The following is a 23,827-nucleotide window of genomic DNA, read 5'->3' on the forward strand; positions in this document are numbered from 1 at the left end:
GAAAAATCGATGGAAAACACGCAGTGATTAATTTTACAATTATTTGAATGGAGTGAAAGTGCAAAAAATGATTTTCAATCGTGGAAAAATGAAATTTTTTAATGCCCAATTTTAAAATGAAGTGTTGCCAACGATTTATTCTGTACAGACACCAGTGTTGCCAACTTTTTTTATGGAGCGACAATTTATTTCTACAACATAATGAATGAGATCTACGGCTAAATTTAAAGATTTTATGATTCAGTCAAATTATTAAAACAAACGTGTGAAAATTGATCACGTGATATAATGACGACATATTTGAAGAATAATAGAGTGATGACGTAACAATATTACACACGTGATTATAAAAATTTGGAAGACGCTAAAACATGGAAATGATATACTAGATAACAAAATGTAAAATGCACAATTATTAAAAAAACGAGTTAAACTGAATATATTTTTCAAAAAATGAATATATAAATATACTGAGTAAAAGTTGTTTTGTAATGGTTATTTATTAGAAAAATAGACACAGCAAAAAACAATCCGAAAAAAGTCGAAGGAAAAGCTGAATTTCGTTTGCTACAGTTATTAATACAGTCGTCATGGCTTTATAATCGTGTGTAAACTGTAAAGTGTAAAGTCTTTTATATCACAACGTAGAATATGCTGCAAAAAGTAGTACGTACTAAAAAAATACATCAAAATAATATTATCTTAAAAATACAAGTAAACTGGTATTATAGCCAAAGAAAACACTTTAACAGTATCAGTAAAAGTCGTTTTAACACTGTTGAAGAAATCGTATATTAACATAAGCTTTAAAAATAAGCTTAGATATGTTAAATAGGTTTTATACGTGATGAAACGTTTGTAACAAAATACGTTTTGGCCTTGGCAAAGCATTCTCACAGTTTGTATGAGCTAATCAGAAAAAAATGCTAGAAAATATTGTTAAAAAGAACACCAGTGATATTTATCCAACATTTTCTGTAAAATAATAACTCGTTAATGTAGTTTAAAAACATTACAACAAATTATCGAAATCTTAAAAAAAAGGTAATTAAAACGAACTCACCCGTGTCAAGGTCATTCATTCCCGCTGTCATGGCAACTGTCATATTTAGTTTGTTCTTTCATCTTAAACTCAATAACCTAATTCTTTGTCGCAATTTAGGACCTAGTGTCTAATATTGAGTGTAAAACATTAAATGTGTAATTAACGTCGATGGTTAAAGCCACCAAATGGTATTTGTTATGATTTCAGGACTTTGAAATGTGTGGAAAAGTGAGTTTACAGAATTTTGGGTCTTTTTTAATGATGTGTTGTTTTCCAGTTAGGAATGTATCAAGAATTACAACGTTTAGGCAGAAGTTAAGTGATCACGTATGGGGTTGTAAGAGATAGAGTTTAAATGCTTGAATTAGAAGAGAGAGAAAGTGCACCGATTTGACTGATTTGAGGCTAATAATAATGATGACGTGGGGTTATGACAGCTGCCCAGTTTTGCGCGGGAACGGTTATGACGATGACACAGACAGCTTGAATTAATCTAAAGATAAAAGTGTGACGTCATGGGTTACAATAAAAGGCAATTTTGATTGCTTAAGTATGAAAAATCAACTGTTATCCATAAGTGAAAATATGATACACCAAAATAGCTATAAAATATTTAAATATATCTGAAATAAAATACAATATGGTAAAGGTTAAGCAGAATTGCCTTATCTATTTAAATTAATCATGCAATGCTATTATGATAATGCTTATAAGTAGGCATAAATTAAAACAGAAACCAAACGCTGTCAGTACAAAAAACACGAAAAAATGGAAGCCAGTATTCTTATAACGTTAAAAAATAATAGGTTTACACAGTTTTCTTATTTACATGCGGCTTAATATGGCACTTATAATATTCTTGTTAAAAAACAACTTGCTTATGGCTATAAAACGCAAATAACGCAATAAAACAGCGTAGTACATCTCTCGAAAGTACGCAATAATATCTACAACATCTCGAACGAGTTCTGGAATTTTCCGCAGAGTCAATGCTTAAAAAAAACACGCGTACTTTGCCTTGTCAGGCTATAAGGTAACATTGCTACTATGTGAAAACAGTCGTAAATGACGTAGGTAATCCAATGGCTTGCGTTTGATAGGCGCATTTATGTACTATGGGATGATCTATAGAAAGAGCCGAAATAGGCGGTAAAGTCGACGTTATATGAAATTCGTTACGCAAAAACTTTTACGCTTTAATCAGGTTACAACCTGATTTATAATTAAATTAGTGCGTTCTACTGAAAATCCCTGCTTCAAAATAAGGAAATTATTGATCCAAAAATCAAAAGCAATTTGATTAGGCTGCTAATGCGTGTGAATAATGCATAAATAAAATGCCACCCAAAACCGAATTAAAATTAGCCAAATTGAACTTTATAAATGTATGCCGCAATGCCACTGAAAACAAGTTAAACTGAACTGTAACAAGGTGTTAGAAACATGCAAATGTTGGTTTCTAGGAATTAAAATATCGAAAAAAAACAAGAAAAAATGAATGTGAACGCTAAGGAACATCGCCGTATTTGGAAGAACTCGACTTTTAGTAGAACTCTGCTCTAAACGGGCATAAAAATATGTCTAACTATTGCCCTTAGCCTAAAATCTCGGCTCTAACATTGTCTGAACGATTTTGGCATGCAATTTGTTGCTACACTCTTCTTAAATTAACTTGGCTTGCTGAGCCCTAGCGCTCTGCGCAGCAGAGATCCGCTGTGTAATTAGAAATTGAGCGGTTTGTGAGCTAGGTGGTTTCCCTGTTATGGTAACTCTTCGATTTCTGGTCCCAGCCACGTATTCTCCTTTCTTTGAAATCTGGATCTTTGCGCCGGATATGTCTTGGTATTCGACTAATGTCTTACCGGCTTTGCCTAGTATTGCTCCTATGAGGTTCTCTGGGATGGATAGATCAATCGTTTCCTTCTGTCCATCGCTCGACTTTTCGATACTCAGTAAACTAACTGTACCTTGAGGTACGAGACTGGTTTGTAACATTGGTGGAGAGGGGGCGGAAGCCATGGCTAGACTTGTTGGCGTGATCGCTTGGTGGTGCTGTTGAGCGACGTGAGAGAGAGTTGCGCCGGCCGGAATGGCTTGCTGTGCTCCTAAAATTTGAGGATGCGAGGTTGTCAAATAACCTAGACTTGCAAGGTAATTGTTCTGTAAGGCTACGGCTTGTGCGTGCGAAATACCGCCTGGAACAGCTGCGTGTACAGCCTGACCCGCATCCCCGGGGAAAGTCGCTGATAATAAAGGAGTAGAAGGCGGTAATGGGCTTACAGTGCCTGCTAGAGATCCAGAAGGAATCATACCAACCGAGGTTGCAATACCCGCATGCAGGTTCTGTACTCCAGGAACGACACCAAGCCCGTTATAGTTAAGTCCGTATGTGTAATTAGTAAGCGCACTTGCGTTCAGTCCCTGTAGGTCTCCGTTCGGAGCCGGAGACGACGCCTGAATAGCAGTGTGGTGCTGTAGCGTAGGCAGTGCGGCTTGTACGACCTGATGCTGTCCTGGAAGTACGTAATGACCTAACATTGCTGCGACTGCTGGATAGGACGGGTCGACTAACTGCTGTCCAGCGGCGTATGGTGACCCAGTTGGGTTAGCATTTGCGACAGGCCCTTGTATACCTGCGTAGCTAATATGCGGGCAACTTGCGCTTTGTGGATCGTCCTTGATTTTATCGATAATGATATTCGAAGCGGCCATGAGCTGATGTTTTTCTCCTTTAATTGTTATTACTCGTTCTTGGACGTTTACTCCGTCGGGTTTTTGCGAAAGTTGAACCTGCAGATTCAAGGATGAAATTAGTAAAACAGTTGTATTTTGTTACAGTATGCTCATACTCAGATTTGATATAAAAACTGTGTATTTGCTATACATGTTATTGGATTGAAAATCGTTTGATGACTAGACAAGATTATAAATACATATCTTGTAAAATCCAAATGTCGATTCGTAAAATAAAATCCAATATAATGATTCATAATATAAAATACATTAATAATATCACGTTTATATAAAAAAATTTATTTAAAATTATCAAAAAAATATTTTTTTTGTAAAAAATAGTTTTACCTTTGAACCACTTTCCTCCATAATGGTTTTAATGGTTGCACCAGCTTTACCAATAACCAGTCCTGCTGTGGTGTTTGGTACAATAATCTTGACCTTAAAATAATATAAATTTTTGAGTATTTATGATAGCACAGTTTGGTTTTTATGATATTTTAATTTTTTTTGGAATTAACATAAGACACCCTAGTAAGAATTGATGATTAATAATTTGTATTTATTACCATGCAAAATAGCAGCATGGTTTATCATATTGAAATTACTAAATAAGTCTAGGCTAATAATAAGAAAAGCAATAAAATAGAGAAATAGCCTAATATGCTGTTAGAGCGCAGAAATATGTTTCGAAATCTTAAGTAAAATCAATACCACGTGGCTCTTGGCTTAGTGCGTATTCTAATAAACAAATCCCAAGGGAAACAGATAAGAAATATTGAAATAGACAGCTGCCTATTTAACGTGGGACCTCGGGGAAAAAGTTAAGTTTTTTGTCGATTTTGTTTTCGATAAACTTCGGTTTTATAATAAGACAATATTCCATGGGGGGACGAAATTATTGTTCTCATGATATATTGTTTCAAAGTTGTTTCATTTGTTTTTAAATTAAGGGGATACCTAATTCCCCAAGCAATGTAACAAGTAACTCTTAAAATACTTTAAAACTTGTATTTTTACGAATATTTTCAACATAAACATTAAAAACCAAAGAGTAATATTGAGTCACCTTAAAAAGGAAACTAAATCGAATTTAAAAACCCACTCATGCGTTTTATCCCACTGATTATGACGTCATTAGTATTGCGTCATCGCCTACAGTTTTTTTTTACTTTAAAATCTTGACATTCGATATAATGGGAGTAAGATTCGCTACTTCCTATGTTCATTAGTTATGAGCGGCTGTAACTCAATATAATAAGTCTAAAGCCTTGATGTAAATTTAATGTAAATTTGATGTTATTTTTCACCGATAATATGATGGCGGTTTTTTGGGAGTTTGCAAAGTTTATCAGTGGCGTGTTTACTAAAAATATTTAAGATGGGCAAAAATTGTTTTTCACTAGTTTTTTCCTTTTTAAAATATTCGTTTTAATTGTTGCATTGAAAATTATTAATTATCAAATGTTGGTATATATACGATTTAATGTAAATGCCAAAAAAACTTCATAATTTTGAACAAATTGTTAAGCGAAACCTTAATGCAAATAAAATCGTGCAATTCATATCCGGTTGAAATTTTAAATAACTTTTAAATCGTGATTCTTACTTAATGGAAATATAATTAACAGTTGAAATGAATCTTTTAAAGCGAAAGAAAATACAAAGTTTTTACTTTCAAAAAAAAATTTGTCGTAATACAATAAAAAAAAACAGTCCTATTAACACTTGGCAATTGAAACTCAACGAAAAAACTGTAAAGCTGTACATATACGCTGTACAAATAAGTGAAAGCAGATTTGAAGTGCAATAAAAGTGGTAGAAGGGCCCTTTAATACTTCACTTAATGGTGCTTGTTTTGAAAAAAATAAGCGCTGTGCTCGTTAGGGCGAAAATTTTGCAAAAATAAGTTTAGATTTGGTTGAAAAATCCAATTTTTTTGAAACTAATTATTAGAAATTTTATTTTTACCATAATTTATTCAAATCCAATAAAATTTTGACCTAATTAAAATACAATATGTGCTTAATGTATTTGTGATTTTTGTTCTTAGAGTCTTGCTAATACGACTTCATAAATATTAATTAAATTTACATTCCAAAGAGCATTAACGATTCAGTCAATAATTCTAACTATAATTGAAATAATAAGATAATGAATACAGTAAAAATTCCTTTGTTAAAATATTACTAATTCAGAAGTTATTGTTAGGATAATGCATAGACTTCTATATTTATATTTCGAAACATGCATGCATTCTTTATAATTGTATCTTGTTTGATAATTTTAGAGTATAGTTTAACTGTTGTTATATATGGCATTTGTTAAATTATTGTTGCGATTTTTTGTCAATTTAAAGTTACCTGTTTTGGTCGATCGCCTATTATAGCAGCCAGGTCTTTGGGTACAGGAAATTCGTAAACTTTTTCAATAATTGTGTTGTGAACCTTCATCAAACCTTCAGCTGTTCCTTGAATGAGAACAACTCGGTCTTGTGTGCCTGAAAAATTAAAATATAAATGGTTAAATTAACTTTACAATAAATCGTTTGTTTTATTACTTTCTAAAGGAACATTGTTTTTTTGTAACAGTTTATGTTGTTTGTAGATATTTTACTTTAAAAATGATAATGTTAACTTAGTAGGTAAAGGTCTAAGTTACACTTATTAAAGCAGAATGCATTGCCTAGCACAACCAGACGCCAATTTATAAAGTTTGACCATTGACTTGGAAAATCCTTTCTAATCGTTGCCATAACCTCATAACAGTTTACCCATGCATTTGATATCGTGTTTTACTAAATAAAATATCAAATGTCCACATGTGAACGTAGGTATACCACCCTTAGGCGAACAAGTGATAGGTTATATGCTTTTATAACTGCTCTAAATTGAGATAATATCTCAGTTCAATTTTATCTTGTTGGCTTCGTCAGATAATTGAAAAGACAACAGGCAAATTGTTTTGAACTGAGGACCCTACTGTTTTGATATGTAATTTATAAAATAAATTTGGTTATATAAACACAACATCATATTTTTGGTGCAGCTTCCAAGAAAATAACCCATGTTTATTGTTTTACCTTTAAAAATATATTATATTGACCGTTTATAATCTACAGAAAAACTTGTATGTATGTATTGATATAGGATAATGTTTTTATACATGTTAAGCAATAGTACAATATACTTAAAGCATGGCGATTGATTTACTCCCGTCTTGCTTTTTGTAAGCCAAAACAACGTAGAAATCAATACTTTTTACTTAACCATTAAAATCTCATGTACTTTGTGAATAGTTACAAAACTATCTGACAATTCATTGAATAATATTTACTAGGAGTTATTTATTCATTTCATAGGCCAATGATAAAATAAGGAAATATGTTCATGAAAAAAAATTAATCTTATAGGATACCTAAAGTTTGAAATTTCGGTTATAAAATTTTAGTAAATATCTTAAAATCAGTATGTCCAGGGGCGGTAAATTATGTGTATTATTTTTGTTCGCAACACTTTAGTAATATAACACAATAGTGAATTACAGGATGATGCTGAATTACGGGTGTTAATATAAGGCCCATTTTTTTAAAAACAATGAATACTTGTGGTATGTTGATTACAGCACATTGTACAAAGTTCAATTAAATGTAACCTAAATTGATAAAAAATGATATATTTTTTGGAATATTTTTATAAAAAATGTTAAAGATTGTGAATATTATTTAAATATGACTAATTTTTAAGTGTCAACTGTAAGCGTATTTATGACACTTATATTGTGTTTATAATATGACAAGCTTTGGTTAAAATTCTTGGAATATCAGCAACATTTAGAATGTCGTTCATTTAACATTGCGGTTATATATAACGCAATTTACTTGTAATATAATGTCTATACTTCCTATACTAAAATGCTTTAATTTGCATTTTTTTAAACAACAAATGAATACTAATAATTTAAAAACGAATACTTTTGTATATTTAAAATATTTAAAAACTAGGTAATTTTTCGGGGTGAAATAACCCAGTAAAGCAATGTAACATCAACCCTTATTTCTACCTAAAACTTGGATGCAATTTCTTTTAAAATTGCTACCGTTATCACAGATTCGACACCGTTTACCCAATGTTAATATTTAACACAAACAAGCAAGTTTGATTTGGAACCTACGCAAACAAATTAACGACGTAAAGAAGAAAGTTGTTTGCGTCACGTGTTAGCTCGTCGTGACGTAAAAACAAACGCTGGCGAGCTCGTTAAATTTAATTTTGTAGCAATTTATTAGTTTGTGAACGTTTGAAATTTCTGACTGTAAAATATTTGTTAAATATTACCTAGTCACGTGACATTTTTAAAAATTCCTTTTATGCTTAGATGTATTAGTAATATTGCAAAACTTTACATTTTAAAATAATCGTGTTAAACGAGCCAATTAAAATCAAGTATTTTATCTAAGTTAAGTTATTTAAATCGATAGGTTTTGTCCTTTTTAAAAAGGTCATGACAATTTGTTTTTACTTTTCTTACAAATTAATCACCGGCGGATTAATACCTTCACGTAGTAAATAGTTCCGCGTTTTAAACGAAGCGGAGCGATACACTTTGTTTACAAACACAACACCACGGGCGGAAGGTTTTGGGTGGCTGCCCTGACAACCAATACGTCACAATTATTGGCGCGTGACAAAACGGTCACGTGACGGATAAACAAATTAATTTTTTGTTCGAAATTTTTGGAGAGTCGCCCGGCTCGTTTTTATTGTTTATTTCCCTAATAACAAAAGATTAAGTGGGGATTGAGGTCAATGCTGTTATATCGGCAACGCTTATTGCGTGATTTTGACCTTGTTGAAGGGATTAGAGTAAATTTTAAGTGGTTTAACCATCTCAAATGTTTGGATATTTAATGTTACATTCTATTTTTACCAAGTATTTATTAATCACAACCTCTAAATCACCAGTTAATTGAAACCACGTGAATTCTTGAAACACTAAATAGTAAAATTACCTGGATAAAAATCTTTCGCCTTTGAAAGCTTGATAATCGCACCAGAGTCCTTTTGTAATTGAACGATAATCTGTCCTCCTTTTCCGATCACTGCTCCGGCTGCGTATCCAGGGATCAGAAGTTTTAGGAGGAGCTGACCGGGAGGAGGTCCGGAAACCAGGATCCCGTTTTCCAGGGAAGCTTCTGAAAAAAAAAAAATTTTAACAACTGAAAATAATTTTTTCTATAACTTTTTGCTTTCAAAAATATTTTTTTGTGTTTTTACATTTCAATGCATTTGAAAATGCAAATTTCGATATGACGTCATGGACTGATGACGTCACGCGCTCACCTGGCATGTACGGCGTGTAGTTCATGGGTTCTGAGATAAACCCGTATCCGTTGTAAGGATAATCCATGATAAAATGATTATTTACAAATTTATTGTTAAACAAATGGAGTTAATGCGAAAAAGCTCTGGGTACAAAATAGTTTGTTATGAGAAACAACGTTGAACGTTTAAACTTTAGTTTCTTGCTAATCTTGATCTAAAAACTGCTCACACTTTTGCTAAGTAATTTCTCACATCAATCGTTAGTCTAACATTTAAATCCTGTATTTTTCTTAAGATAATAACTCTAAGATATACGATAACAATATTGCTTATAAACGCAATTCGATTTATTTTATGGCCTTAGCTTTTTAATTAGCGTAGTAATCAATTTATAACGCCTTCGTATTTTGCTATTATCCGGCCGAGTCAAACAGTTTTGTTGTATCAGCATAGGAAAAGACTACCTATATTGCTTCGTAAACTGTAGAGTCATCTTATTATTGCGCATGTCAAGGCTACATAACCTGTTCTGAGTAAATTAGGTTTCACTCAGAGAAGCAATGCGTTTTAAATCAGAGCCAAGATAAAAAAAAGTTGCTGGTACGGTTTATTGTTTTAAGTGCTCATTCGGTTAAAAAAACAATCCAGAAACCTGAAAAGTCAACAACTTCCTTGCAAGAAAGACCAGAAGTTAAACAAAGAAAGCTTTTGAAAATATTGCACGGCAATGCAGGAAGTACAAGACTGGTACTGACATCACCTATTACTGCTTTTATGACTCAATACGTCATGAGACTAAAAATGCAACGATATCCTAACGTTTTTAAATCGCGCCCTTTCTGCTTACACAAACAGAACCTAAACCCTTATTTTTCGGAACCCCTCGCCTTGCTGAAGCGCATTTATCTTCACCTAAGATCAATCACATATGGGAGAAGTTAACAAAATCCCTCGCAAATTGCCGGGCAGCTAGAACAAGACTAACAACATTTTTATGATAACATACTGGTATGCGCAATTTGGTATTATACCTTTAACGAGCTGGTATATGTAACATTAAACTGGGCCCATTAAATTCTATTGAGCGTAAGCAAATGTATACTTTACGCAGGGTCGCAGCATAAAAGCCCGGTAATTTACACACAGCCGATTTAGTGCGTCGTAAAATTGAATGAAATTATTAACTTTTTTGATGCAACTTAACTGCTACGGTCGTTAGCCGATAAAACGCTCATAATTATATTTTTTTAAATAATTGTTAAATTCGGGGTTCGAACTGTAAACCTAGCGTTCAGTGGGGTCAAATTAAAATTTCAAAACGTTATTGTAAAAATATATTCAAGTAATTTTTTCGGTTTTTAAAGATGGGGTTAGCTACTTTAAATTAGTAACATTATTTAAAAATCTTAACCTACAGAATTTACACTTGCCAATTAAAAATCCTAATCCAAAAATCATTCAAACTTATTGTAAGTTTCTTATTTTTATTTCCCTTAACGTTCATTTGTCATAATAATCCCCTGAGAAAGTCACGTGACCCGATTTACTTTCCGACTAGTTAACTAGAACTTCAATTTTTATTATTTTTTAAAATTTTTTTTAAAAATCCGATAAGTTAAATTGCTATGAGTGTATCTTTGCAATAACAATATCGTTAATCGATATTTTGTATCATTTTAAAGGGTAATTGGATTGGTTTGTTTTTTCTATAACTCGACAGGCCAATTTATTTCTTATATAAATAAATAAGAGTTATTTAAATTAAGGGTAGTCATATCTTCGGATCTGTCTAAATATGTTTTTTTCAACTTTAAATTTTATTAATTGCTAACGTACATTTATTTATACTTTTAAACTACATAATTGCTTGGGTTGTATTTTACAGCACCCTTTTTTTTTCCAATTTATAATAACCACTTTCATATATTAAAGGTCGGGGTTTGGCAAATTTAATTTTAACGAGCTCCAAATTCTAAGTAACCACAATTTTTCGGTTGAATAAAAATGATGCATTTTAAACTGCGGTCGTTATTATTTAAATCTAGGGGTTTTCAATGCAATTTTTTCTGTCACGTATTTGGCAAAATGTCTGTATTTTAGTAGACAATTATTAAAATATTAAAAAAACAATTATTAAAATGCTAAAAATTTTTAAAAATTAATGGGCGTTTTTTAAAAAAAATTTTTTTTTTGATTTTTAAAACTCAATATTTTGTTTATCAAGTTTATACGTTTTTTGTTGATTGTCTCCGCTATTTTTAACTATTATCTAGATGTATATTTGTAATACATACATGACGTTTATTATTCTAACCGCTAATCCGACTTTATCAATTTAAAATTACACAAAAAAGTAAATTCTTCTCACTGCAAAAGCGTACAACACTTTTTTTAATGAAAAACTACACTCATGACTAATCACAATACGCGTGACGTCATAATCAATAACAAAGGCGCAAAGGTGTGACGTGAGTGACAGTAAAAAAAACTTTACCTACGATTACACCCGAAATATCGAAATACAACTTTGACAAGAATTTCTAAAAACTGAATACTTCGTTGCTAAATCTTGGTATTGCTGGGCTTCTTAATACAACCATATGTACAATACTGAGTTGTAGAAATGTATGTCTTGTTAGAAAGCTTAAACTAACGAGAGTGGCGTTTCCTAATGTCAAACTGCTTGGCTTGCAGAGTGAAAAATCGCTTTCGGATGGAAGATTAATCAAACAAATGTCTTGTCTGTGAATTGCGTTTTCTTTTTGCTGTTGTTGTGGTTGTTATAATACGGTTCAAAAATCATTTTTACATAATTGAAGCCATTCTTAAATGCCAAAGTGTTTGTTATGCTAATATAACATAAATTGATATAAAAAATGGTGGTGGTCTATTCAAAGATTTGATTTATTCTAACCATTGTTATTATTTAGCAAAAATTTACATCAAAATTTTACGTCATAATTTTTTGAACATTTGGAATGATTTGTTTAATATGTTAAATTGCATAATCAAGTGATATATAACCTACTTGTACATCTGCTTTTACTATCGGGATTTAAATCGGAAATCTTGTTAAAAAAACGTCGATAAAGACAATAATATATAGATCTCATAATAAACACAACAAGGAACAAAAATGATTTACATTGAATTGAAATGTACATTTCTAACCACTTGTTTTTTTGTTAATGTGTTAAATATATTAACATTTAAACAATAATATGTTAGTTTATGCATATAAAATTTTAGGCCAAATGATAAGTTGTAAGATTAAATTTTGTGTGTTTAATTTTCCAATATATTTGCAAGGTATCAAGTAATTATTTACGACACTCACTTTTTATTTGAACAAAATCTTAACTGTGTGTTTGCTTATAGGTTGTTCGTTGTTTGACGTTTGATTAAAATTGGAAATTTCTTTTGTTCTAGGAGTGGTGTGTAATCAGTTGATACATTACTTGAAAATGTGTATTTTGTATATTCAATATTGGCGTAAACGTTAAAAGAATCAAGTACAAAAATATTAAAGTATAATTAAACTACTATATTAATTTTCTTGTAAACTAAACATCATTTGAAGTGTCTTTATCTTCTAAATCAAGCAAGTTTATTTAGGGATGATAAATAATTCACAAATTAATCTATGGACACTAGTTCTTATCATTGTGTAATTGCTTACAAACGGCAAAAATAACCCCCAACACATACGTTTCGTATATTTTAAACCATATTGTCTTTGCACTTTTTTGTTTAGGAAGTAATTCCAGCGTTTAAGAATGGTAAACCGGTAAAGCCAGACACAAACTGTTGTAGTATATGACTAATAACAACGTTGACCAACATTTAAAAAGTTTGATATTCTGTTTCTTGGAAGTTAGACATATCTGTTTGCTATGTTAAATAACATACGGTGAAATGAATATTTTGCCCCTGTCAATTTTCGTAAATTTTTTACACTTTGGCCGATCCAATATCGTTGTTTATGGCCAAATATAAAGCATGTAAACGTATTACCGCATGAAACCTTTCACTTTTTTCCCTAAGGGGCTTAATAGACGCCATGTTGTGTTTCTAAACAAAAAAACTTTTCAAAATATTAAGTTTCTGTCTACCCGCTGTTTCTAATAAAATTAAATATAAAAAAAAACTTTAAAAAATGTTATGTTTTTCGACTTCCCGCTGGTTTAAGTTTGGTGAAGCTTAACAATAGGTCAGTTTGTTGCATTTATTCAATGCGGAATGCGTGAATGATTTTCAATGTGGAACTGCCACTGTGAGAACGAAATAACAATGCATTAAAAAAGTCAATTAGTTGCTTCAGTTAACACACAACATCTTGTATTATTTTCAAAAATACGATTTTATATCAAATTATTCCGAAAAAAAATTGTTTCGATTTTACAATAATTATTTAAAATGACTTGAAATTTACGGCGGTCTGAGTGTAAGTATCTTATGTATATCGTCTTGTATTGGAGTACTTTGTATGTTGCTATATTATGTAAGCAACTTTGAGCTAACAATCGTTATATGACAGACTCGTAGTCTGTTCCGGCCTGTATTCAATTAATTTTTCTTGTTAAATTTGCACCGAAAATTTAATTAAATCAATTCACGTATTGATTTCCTACTAAGCGCCCCGTTTAACACCGGCCTATATCACAATAACTTAAAGTCCACTTTGCACATTAAAGACTTGCCATAAAAACACCATGTTCCAAGTGACGTCACTTTTACGAGGGCACTTTCAGTGGAAAGTTTTACAACTTTTGAAAATATCCTTTGCCAATAAGTTAAGCTATAAACTCTTTAAACATAAGCCACAATTTAACTCCTTTTCAAATCTAAGAACGGGTAAGCATTTGTTCTAAAAAAGTTGGGCCAATTATAGTAAGACCTGTTCAATGTTTTTAGTCCATAAAGCCCGATTCAAATTGTGTTTGGACTACACGCCTATGTTTTGGTTAATACAACAATACCATATGTGAACATCTTATATAAACTTTTCAGGATAATAGAAGTCTTAAAAACAAAGCAATTTCAGAGGAAGAATCTAACATTGAAATTTGTTTAAAAACTTTCCAATAAATTCTAAGAAACTATACTATTTTGATCAACATAGTTTAACTGAAGCAAAAATAATTTCAAAAGTTCACGTATTAAGTAAAGTTAATATAGCTTTACTTAAAGGCTAATACCCATGCGTGGCTTTAAACCATAATAAACCTATTAGAATTCAGGTCACTTATAGCAATAAAGATTTTATTATCCGTTTTAGGTTTTTTAATTTTGTTTATTGCGCTTTAGACTGTTGACCCATCGATCTTGACAGGTTTATGTTAACAAATTAACAAATAATAATCAGAAAATGGCTAACCAATAAGTAAACCTCGTTTATCAAAGTTAAACAGTAAAATAGATAAACAAACTTCTAAACTTTGAATGGTGTTTAATCAATTATTTTAATATTTGAATTTTGAGTAAAAAATATTAGTATGAGCATAGAAAAATTATCCTTTTAACTTACCATCCATTTCTTGTCTTTCCCGTTTGTAATCACCAAGTTCAACAGATTCTTCCAGCGGTCTTTTGCGCGACTCGACTAAATAAGCTGAAGCGCCGTTCACTAAGGGTACTACGGACATCATCATTCTGTTCTATGCATTCTGTATATGCCGAAGCTTGGTTCTCAAGCCCAGAAATTGAGCAAAGACGAGAACTCATTTTCTTTTTTTTCTTTTCACTTTCTCTCCACTCTTTTTGGGTCGATTTTTGCTGGGTTTTATCGCAAGGGCGCCGTTTTACGGATGGAATTTGTAGAATAAATTTTGTTATGAAGCATTTTTCATACGCTGGACCATAACATATATACGTTTTTGTTAAGTATTTTAAGCATTAAGCCATTTTTAAAAAAACAATAGGAAAATGTAATGACAAAATTAATATTTATGTTATTTATTTATTGTAATTTTGAACCCGAAGATTTGGTAATTAACCTTCCGGTAATTATTTTTCCGGTGAAGTACCGGTCGGGTATTACCCAATCAATCAGAACTTAACTTTGCATATTAATAGAAAATTAATTTATTATAGCTTTTTAATACAGTTTAAAATATTAATTAAGTAAAAATATGATTTACATCCCAATTGTAGGCAAAGTGAATCGAAAAAAATCGTTTTTTAGAAAAATTAAAAAAGTCTAAATCGAGGATAACTTTAAAAAAGTTTGTCGTTCAGAAATGTAACGTTTTGACTAAAATGGAAGAACAGACATAAGTGTGTAAAACAAAAAAACGAAACAAAAATCTTATTTTTCGTAGAAACAAAACAAAGATTTAGGAACGATATAATCTATATTTTAATGTTAAATGTTAGCTAATTACTCTATCTACTATCCAACAAAGACAAAATATAATTAATACTTTTTATTAGGGGTAAAAACTAATAAAAGATGGGTTTTAAATTTAAACCCCGTCGAACTTTAATCATAACATGTTCTGTCGGTTTGTTCCTGATCTTGGTGCTCAAACTACAACATTCACCGGAGAATATTAACAAAAAAGATCGCATACGGTCGTCTTTAAAACTGGATTTAGTAAATAATCTGCCAGAAACGATGTTACATGCTTCGTTGGGACCCCTGCCCGAAAAAAGGGACTTAAATTGCAAAATGTATAATTGCTTCAACATTTATAGGTAAGTCCATTAATGTAATAAATTAGGAAAAAAATATGTTTAATTTTAGTGTTTTAAGATGCTAGGTAAGGTTCTTACTGTAAGTATGCATTATCTGTATATATATATATAATATTACTAAATAAATTAAACATAGATTTGAAAAATGATATTTTAGGTGTAAACAAAATGAAGATAATCCAAACACAATCATGGTTTATCTTTATCCTCTTACAAAATATGTGGACGAAAATCGAGACTCCATATCGCCACCAATATCGCGAGAGTTTTTCGAGTTGTACGATGCAATAGCAACAAGCCCTTACTACACCTCAGACCCTAATGAGTAAATAAACTTTGCTAATAGATGTTGCTTATACATATAAATACAATGTGCCGAATACAATGTATAAATATAAATACCTATATGTATTTATGTAATAAGATTATTTCAAGTTAGATTTAAAATTGATCTCTAGCACCTTTTTTTAGATTTTTTTTACAATTTTCCTTATTATCTTGCAGGGCTTGCATTTTTATTCCTGCGATCGATCTACTCAGCCAAAATGGTTTAAACATCAAAAAAATTGGCCTAGTGCTTGCCAGTTTACCCTACTGGAACATGGGACACAACAACCTAATATTTAACATGATTCCAGGCACTTCACCAGAGTTTAGCACTGCTATAGATGTTCCCCATGACAAGGCTATTGTAGCAGGAGGTGGATTTTCTAGTTGGACTTATAGAATCAAATTTGATGTCAGTATACCGATATATAGCCCACTTGCTAGGAGTAGCTTTATGGAGAATAAAAATATGAATAACGATGACTTTTTGAGACCAAATTTATTAGTATCATCACAGATTAATATTCATAATGAATACAGGTAAAACTTGTATAAAATTGAATGTAAAAATTAATTTAATTTGTATATACATACTAAATTAAACAGCTTATTGATTAAAAAAATTTAAGCACAAAAATGATTTTTATTAGATCCCAGTTAGAATTGTTAGCAAGGGAAAACTCAGATTTTTTGTTGTTGGAAAAATGTCGTAATGTTCCGGATGATATTCCTATCCAGAGAATGAGATGTAACAGTGAAGACCAACATATGTACTATCCACAGGTAAATTTGTTAACAATTTTAAATTCTACAAAAAAAACTCTACTTTTTCTTTTTTAAATAAAATTCTAATTTTTTGTAGGTTTTGGATGACAGTGTTTTCTGCCTCATTCTACCGACTAACAGATTGGGACAATCCGTGCTTTCTGAAGCGATGAGCAGGGGTTGTATCCCTGTATTTGTGTGTGACAGTTACATACTCCCATTCTCTGAGGTCCTTGACTGGCAGCGAGCTTCTGTGTCGATCCGAGAGGAAGATTTGGAAAATATTTTGCACATCTTAAAACAAATTCCGCTAGCTGAGATTGAATTAAAAAGAAAGCAGGTAAACTTTAAGTTTTAATAACAAAATAATGTATATATAACTATTGATGTGTTTAGGATAAAAAAATAAAAAAAACAACAAATTATATTTTAAAATCCTATATAATGTTTTAAAAATATTTGGTTTGTAAATTTTTTAAATTTAAATATTATTTTTTCAAGGTACAATTCTATTACGAGAAATATTTTAGCTCAATGAAGTCCATTGCCTTAACAACTTTAAAAATAATCAACGATCGTGTTTATCCTCAATCTACTTGCTCCTACGACGAGTGGAATCAGCCAACCGCATCGATAAGTGTGAACCCTCCTCTGTTCTTACCCATGATCTCACCAAAAGAAGATGGTATTAATTTCTTTTAGTTAATTCATTTTTAAATAGTTATACTGTTTTAAAAACCTAGGGAAAGTCAAATAATCCAATTATTTTGGGGGTTGCTATTTTAGGTGTCACTTGTTTAAAAAGTACTTAAGCAAAGGTTACTTGACCTATAGAAATAACAGAATGTTTAAGGGACTTGTTTAAAGCATTCTAGTTTTATATTACATTTCTTTTTTTTAGGTTTTACTGCTGTTATTCTTGCTTATGATCGAGTTCAAAGTTTGTTTCAACTTATGTTATCACTCGATGAGGTGCAAAGTTTATCCATGATACTGGTTGTCTGGAACAACCAGAACAAACCATATCCACCATTGGACCAGTGGCCATTTATCAACCACAAGTGGAAAGTTATTCAAACTGAATCAAATAAACTAAGTAACAGGTAAAGTTTGTTATTTTGTAGTTTAAATGTAGTTTGTATATTTTTTATCCAATGTTTAATTCTTTAGGTTTTTCCCCTACTCTGAGATTCAGACAGAGGCAGTGTTAGCAATAGACGACGATATAATTATGTTAACTGTTGATGAAATTGAATTTGGATATCAGGTTACTTGTATTTTTTTGGTGAATTATGCTTAGTTCTTTTTTTGGACACAATGATTAATTTTTAAAATACTTTTTTTAGGTTTGGCGTGAGTTTTCAGACAGAGTTGTTGGTTTTCCACCAAGGTTACATTTATGGACGGATAATAACCAAATTAGATATGAATCAGAATGGAAGAATAATATTTCCATTGTACTAACTGGTGCAGCTTTCTACCATAACTACTACAACTATTTATACACTTACAAGTAAAAGATAGCCTTATTTTTTTCTGTAATACTTTTTCTTTCTATAAAGATTTAAAATTTTTTTTTTAAAGGTAAGTAAATGTGTACAGTTTATATCTTATTAATTGTTATTATAATTGTCTTTTACTTATCATAAATAGAATGCCAGGCAATATAAAGGACTGGGTGGATGAACATATGAATTGTGAAGACATAGCCATGAACTTTATTGCAAGTAATCATTCGGGGAAAGCACCCATTAAGGTCACGCCAAGAAAGAAATTTGTGTGCAGTGAGTGTGCCACCGGTGGCAGCTTATCACTTGACGAAACGCACATGGTGGAGAGGTAAGAGGCCTAGGGTTTGATTCCCACTTAAGAACAAATTTTAATTTTTAATTTTGTTGATACAGGTCAGATTGTATGAATCATTTTATGAATGCTTATGGGATGCTTCCACTAAAAAGTGTCAACTTTAGAGCCGACCCAGTTTTATTTAAAGACGATTTTCCTGAAAAACTTAAACAATTTGCCAACATTGGTTCTTTATAAACAATAAGTAGGTATCTTAGCTGATTTGTCCCAACATCAAGTGCCATACGCCACACAGTATTTGTGGCATGTTGTTTTTATGTTGTTGTGCTAAAGTGGTACAGAAATGCATTTCAATGAAATTTTTTCACTGTTTTTCAACTATGAAATATAAATTTTATAAAAAAAAGTTACAATTAGATAGTTATTTTTTTATTAAATTGATTTTTTTTTTTTATAAATATTTCTGTACACATATGGTTCTACACTTTTAGCAAATATTAAATCATGTCCAATAATTTATTTTCAAAATTAGTCTTCGTGTTATACTATTAAAATCTAATGCTGTTTTGATATTATTTGTTACAGTGCTTATTGGGTATATGCTTGTATATATATTGTGCTCTATGCTTTATTCTTTGTTACTTTTTTCTGTAGGACCACAGTATTATTGTCTCCCAATTTTTCTATTTTTTTTTATTTTAATGAAGCCTATTAAGTATGTTTTAATACATTTTCATTAGCTTCAAATATTTAAATGTTAAAAAGGTAAAGCTTTTTTTTGTATGTATCTTTATTCTCGATGTGGGAAGGTCGAATGCGCGACTTAAACATAGAGTAACATCAGTTACCCCGACCCAGTCTTGAGTTGCCTGTGGCAGTTTGGGATAATATATAGATTATAATTGCCCGATAATTATGCTGCTGATTAAGTACTGGCCCAGCAGGAGTTTATATCGCCTTACCCAAGGGCGCAACAGCATGAGAGCAGTGGGGATTGAACCCACGACCTCATGTGTGGTGTAGCAAGTGTTCCTTGACTTCAAGCTATAGGAAACTTAAAAATTATGGATTAATATAAGTTCTTTTGCAATATAAGATCTTTTAATGCAGGTTTATAACTTATAATTTTAATTTATTCTTTTCAGCATTTTAAGAGGATTTTTGGGCAGAAAACTTTGTAAGAAGACAAGTCTGCAGCCTGCCAAGACAAGACCAGACTTGCCCATTTATTTCAACCCAATTAAAAGTTCCCACAATGCAGTTGGTGTGTGTTACCTCTTCTGGTAATTAGGTCACACAATTTTGTTTTTCTTTTAGGTCTCAAAAAATATATAAAAGGCCGAAAATTTTTTTTAAATTTTATTAAAACAAATTTTATAAAGCTAGCGCGTTTGTCGAGTTGTTTTTTTAGGTTACTAAAAAAATTAAAGATTTACCAAATAATTTTATATCAAAAATTTTGTCTTTAAAATTGCAAACTGCAATAGTTTTATTTTTAATGTTAAATAATCTTGTGTAAGTAAGTTTTTACCATTGGGCATTCTGGTAAATCGCCTAGGCTTAGCTTTTGGATTTTCACGCGTTCGGCGCCTAAACGCTGCTTAAATTTCTTTTCCCTTTAATTACATAAAAATTTCCGTGTTTTTCGTAATCCTAAGGCTTAAATGAAGTTACAAGTCGAATTTGGGCTAGGTTAAACTCGCTTAAACAATCGATCAATTAATACAATTTGCCTACAGCTCGTTTTTCCTTTAGTTGAATCGCTTATTTGATTCGAAATTGCGGTTTTTTATTCATGTAAAAAGCTTAAGTTAACTGACGAGCAGGTGGCATTAGTTTAAGATCTAGTTTATTTATTTAGACCTGGCAAAACAGGATATTTTACAAGTAAAATATAACACTTAGGATCTGTTTTATTAGATAATTATTAACGATATAAACTAAAAATTAATATATTCGTTTGTATATAATATCAGTTTATTGATTTCTTTTATAAAGGATTTAAATGTAAGTCCAAGGACTTGGTCATAACGTTTAAGGTTCTGTTTTATTGTCTTGAATTTAAGGTAATCTTGCATTTAGTTCCAGCTGACGAAAACAGATAAAAATCGGTCTGCAATTTTCACACTTAACTTAACTTTAAAAAGGACGAGGAGCTAAGATGTGTTTTAATTCTAAGATTTAGAACTTTATAAAAAGAAAAAAATAGGAAAATTGTTGTTTGTAGTGCTAGTTACAAAAAAATGTGTTTTAACTCTTTAAGAACCGTGATTAAAATTTTACCAGCGAAAGTGTATTGTTAAATAATTCGACCTCCTTGAAAGAATTGCAAATTTTTAAAGTTAGCTAAGATTAGCGTGATCTGTTTGTTTATTGCGTTAAAAAAATTTAACAATAACGTAAAAAAAACTAAAACTGAGTCAAAAAGATCAAAATTTAGTAAAAATATAAAATTTAAATTTTATTATAAATTTTAGGCCTAAAATCTGCTCCAAAAATAACACGATGTAAAAATAAGATTTAATTAAAGGGGAGAGCTATGCATAATTTATTCCTCGCAAGGGTCACGTGACCTATATATCGCGACTATAATCCATCGTTTGTTGTGTCGCGGTAATAGATTATCTATCGGTTGTTTCGTCATAAAGGTATTTTAATATGACGTCACAATCTCGACAAACGTCCATTAACAAATTACGAGACGTTTGTAATATAGTGGCCATGCGTCGCTATCGTTTAAAGTAGTAGCAATATGTTTGTTGTTAAGCAATTAGTCGGCAAAGTGAATCTAAAACAGGCACCGCGCTATTTATATATAAATAAATTCTGTTTTTTGTACAAGACAAATAAAAAAAAAATATGGAAAATGTTAGAAAAAGTATTAAACCATGCTGTTAGGTTTACAGGTTTTTTTTGGAGACGTAAAAGTAATAAGAAATTCAGTGAGAATCGTACCTGCTACAACAGAAATAAACAATATTAATTATCGGGATCATAAAATAATAATAACTTTGATATATAGTGATTATTATAAGCTAGGTTAGAGTATATAAATAAAGGGTCTGTATATGGTTAGACTGTATATGAGAACTGTAAATTTAACAGGTTTCTAAAGATTTTTCATGCCTTTTGCCATAAATTTCAAGTTCATATTGTTTAAAGTTTGGTACTTATGTTTATAAGATTTTTTATATCAATGTTATTTTGCAAATATTTGATCAAAAATAATATAAATAATTTTTTTATATATTTTCCGCCCGCTTGTTTTACGATGCGATAATATCCTTGTTTATAGGCTTCGAATTCCGCAATCATAAAACTAAATACTATTATTAACAGCACATTAAATCTTGTTCTAATGTATATACGATACCACACTTGTTTATATTTGAACAACTGGCGAAAAAAAACGCGAAAAAGGGAAAGAAAAATGTGTCGTAATTCTGTTATAATTGTTTCGCCCTTGCTAGACTGTTATAGGTGCTGCAGTGAGAATAGGTTGTAACAGATGCATTCGTTCCCATAGGAAAAAAAGGATTTTTAAAGAATAGGAAAGTTAACAGTGAATGTAAACATTATATTAAGATAATCAACAATAAGAGCTTATATGGTAAAATTAATTTTGAAAGTGATATTGATAAATTATCTATACCGGTAAATCAATAAGTAAGCGATAACGAAGCTAATTATTAATATATAACTAAGAGTGTATAAAAGTAAAAGTTGTTTTAGTAAGTTATCAGTTAATTGACATTAGTTTCGTTCTTGTAAAAGTAATTTATAAAATCACCTTTATAAAAACATTGAATACGAAAGATTTTTGACATGTCATTTATACTAATAGAAAGTTTATTACGAAACTTGTTTTAATTGATTATAGAGAGTATAACGTAATGGTAATTTGGTTAGGCTATCCTGTAATTGTTGAGTTAATATTAGTTCAATAAGAGATGTCTAGCCTGATGGTGCAATGGACTAAAAACCTTAGGAAATGCATTGCTTAATTTCGTATGTTTGCCGATAAGATTTCTGTTAGTATTGTAAATCAAAACCAGCACTTCACGGTTAAAAATAAACGTATTACGTATTTAGAAATAAATAAAAAAGCTATTCTATCAAATAGTAGCTTTAAAATATTAGAATATAGGCTTTAAGTTAAACAGCATTTACTGCATAAAATAAATAATAAATTTGCTATAAAATGCATTGTACAAATAACACGTTGCATTTTGCCTTTGTATTATAACAATTGCTTTCATTTTGATGACTATATAAATATGCATTGTCATAAATTTAAAAAATTTTACAACCGGCATTATACTTGACAATTAAAAAAATTACAAAGAATTTTACACCTGAAAATATGTTAAATGTTTTAAATTCTTATTTACAAAGTACTTTGCCTAAACAAAATGTTAAACGTGGGCTATTTTAAACAATTAAGACCTCATACCATTCATATTTGAAAGCCTACTCATATTTTTTTATAAAGTTCAAATTTCGTTTTCAATTAATTTTCGATTCCGAATAAGATTAAAGATGATGTATATTGAATTAATTATTTATAGGGAGAAAAGTGTTAAAGGCTTAATATAAAATGTACGAGTTATTAGAATGAGGGTATTATGTGTTAGGTTTTATTAAAGGCAAAATATTGACTGTTTTAGATATATGTTTTGGTCTGGTTAATTTGACTTAATAGTTGGTACAAGAAATATTGTTAAAATTTAGTAGAACTAAAAATTTATATTAAATCCTAAGATTGATCGTTTATTTTTAAGATAGTGCGCGTTGTTTACATTTGTCTTCATTAAATCTATTGTTACAATGTTTATTTAATCAATATCTGTTTCCGGTTTAAATATTTAAAAATATAAATAAAAAACGTGGTCTATTTTAAATCAATTTGGCGAGAAATCAAGAAAGGTCAACGGCATTTTGGTGATTTATGGCCGAACTGTTAATATACAAAATATATTCTTTAGACAAATTTTTGGTAAAAAAATTACGAATGTTAAGGTGGATTTATAACTGTTTTATTTTAAATAATTTACCATGTTACATTGTAGAGTTATTTATAATAAACATAGAGATTGTTATATGTATTAGATCCAGGTTTAATTGAATCGGT

General features: G+C 30.6%; 2 protein-coding genes across 5 annotated transcripts; one reads left to right on the forward strand and one right to left on the reverse strand.

Moving 5' to 3' along the window:
- Positions 1–26: 26 nt before the first annotated feature.
- Positions 27–14,778, reverse strand: LOC145754738 (RNA-binding protein Nova-1-like). Of its 3 annotated transcripts, none has more exons than XM_082570845.1 (5): positions 14,630–14,778; positions 8,790–8,969; positions 6,142–6,278; positions 4,127–4,219; positions 27–3,835 (listed from the first exon to the last, which is right to left on the reverse strand). In XM_082570845.1, the coding sequence occupies exons 1-5, from the start codon at positions 14,751–14,753 to the stop codon at positions 2,708–2,710; spliced, it is 1,662 nt and encodes a 553-aa protein (XP_082426971.1). In that variant the 5' UTR covers positions 14,754–14,778; the 3' UTR covers positions 27–2,707. The 3 variants fall into 3 exon arrangements, with proteins under 3 accessions (XP_082426971.1, XP_082426970.1, XP_082426972.1); XM_082570844.1 differs by having other exon boundaries at positions 8,790–8,972; XM_082570846.1 differs by lacking the exon at positions 14,630–14,778 and adding an exon at positions 9,121–9,247 and having other exon boundaries at positions 8,790–8,972.
- A 703-nt stretch (positions 14,779–15,481) lies between these two features.
- On the forward strand, positions 15,482–19,965 carry LOC145756016 (exostosin-2-like). Of its 2 annotated transcripts, XM_082572237.1 has the most exons (12): positions 15,482–15,798; positions 15,956–16,123; positions 16,303–16,665; positions 16,776–16,908; positions 16,988–17,230; positions 17,392–17,575; positions 17,792–17,993; positions 18,061–18,157; positions 18,237–18,403; positions 18,544–18,729; positions 18,795–18,940; positions 19,842–19,965. In XM_082572237.1, exons 1-11 carry the CDS (start codon positions 15,554–15,556, stop codon positions 18,931–18,933), a joined length of 2,127 nt encoding a protein of 708 aa, XP_082428363.1. In that variant the 5' UTR covers positions 15,482–15,553; the 3' UTR covers positions 18,934–18,940; positions 19,842–19,965. The 2 variants fall into 2 exon arrangements, with proteins under 2 accessions (XP_082428363.1, XP_082428362.1); XM_082572236.1 differs by lacking the exon at positions 19,842–19,965 and having other exon boundaries at positions 15,483–15,798; positions 18,795–19,633.
- Positions 19,966–23,827: the final 3,862 nt, after the last annotated feature.

This window comes from Corella eumyota, chromosome 6 (genome assembly GCF_963082875.1).
Source record: "Corella eumyota chromosome 6, kaCorEumy4.1, whole genome shotgun sequence".
Taxonomy (NCBI): Eukaryota; Metazoa; Chordata; class Ascidiacea; order Phlebobranchia; family Corellidae; genus Corella; species Corella eumyota.

Bases quoted from the DNA above. Each gene is read 5' to 3' on its own strand.
- LOC145754738 (XM_082570844.1), bottom strand. From the start codon at position 14,753: ATGATGATGTCCGTAGTACCCTTAGTGAACGGCGCTTCAGCTTATTTA. The intron at 8,973-14,629 runs GTAAGTTAAAAG...TTTTTTTTTCAG, and splicing joins GGAAAGACAAGAAATGGATG to AAGCTTCCCTGGAAAACGGG. The intron at 6,279-8,789 runs GTAATTTTACTA...TTAATTTTTCAG, and splicing joins GGCGAAAGATTTTTATCCAG to GCACACAAGACCGAGTTGTT.
- LOC145756016 (XM_082572237.1), top strand. From the start codon at position 15,554: ATGGGTTTTAAATTTAAACCCCGTCGAACTTTAATCATAACATGTTCT. The intron at 16,666-16,775 runs GTAAAACTTGTA...GATTTTTATTAG, and splicing joins AATATTCATAATGAATACAG to ATCCCAGTTAGAATTGTTAG. The intron at 18,730-18,794 runs GTAAGAGGCCTA...TTGTTGATACAG, and splicing joins GAAACGCACATGGTGGAGAG to GTCAGATTGTATGAATCATT.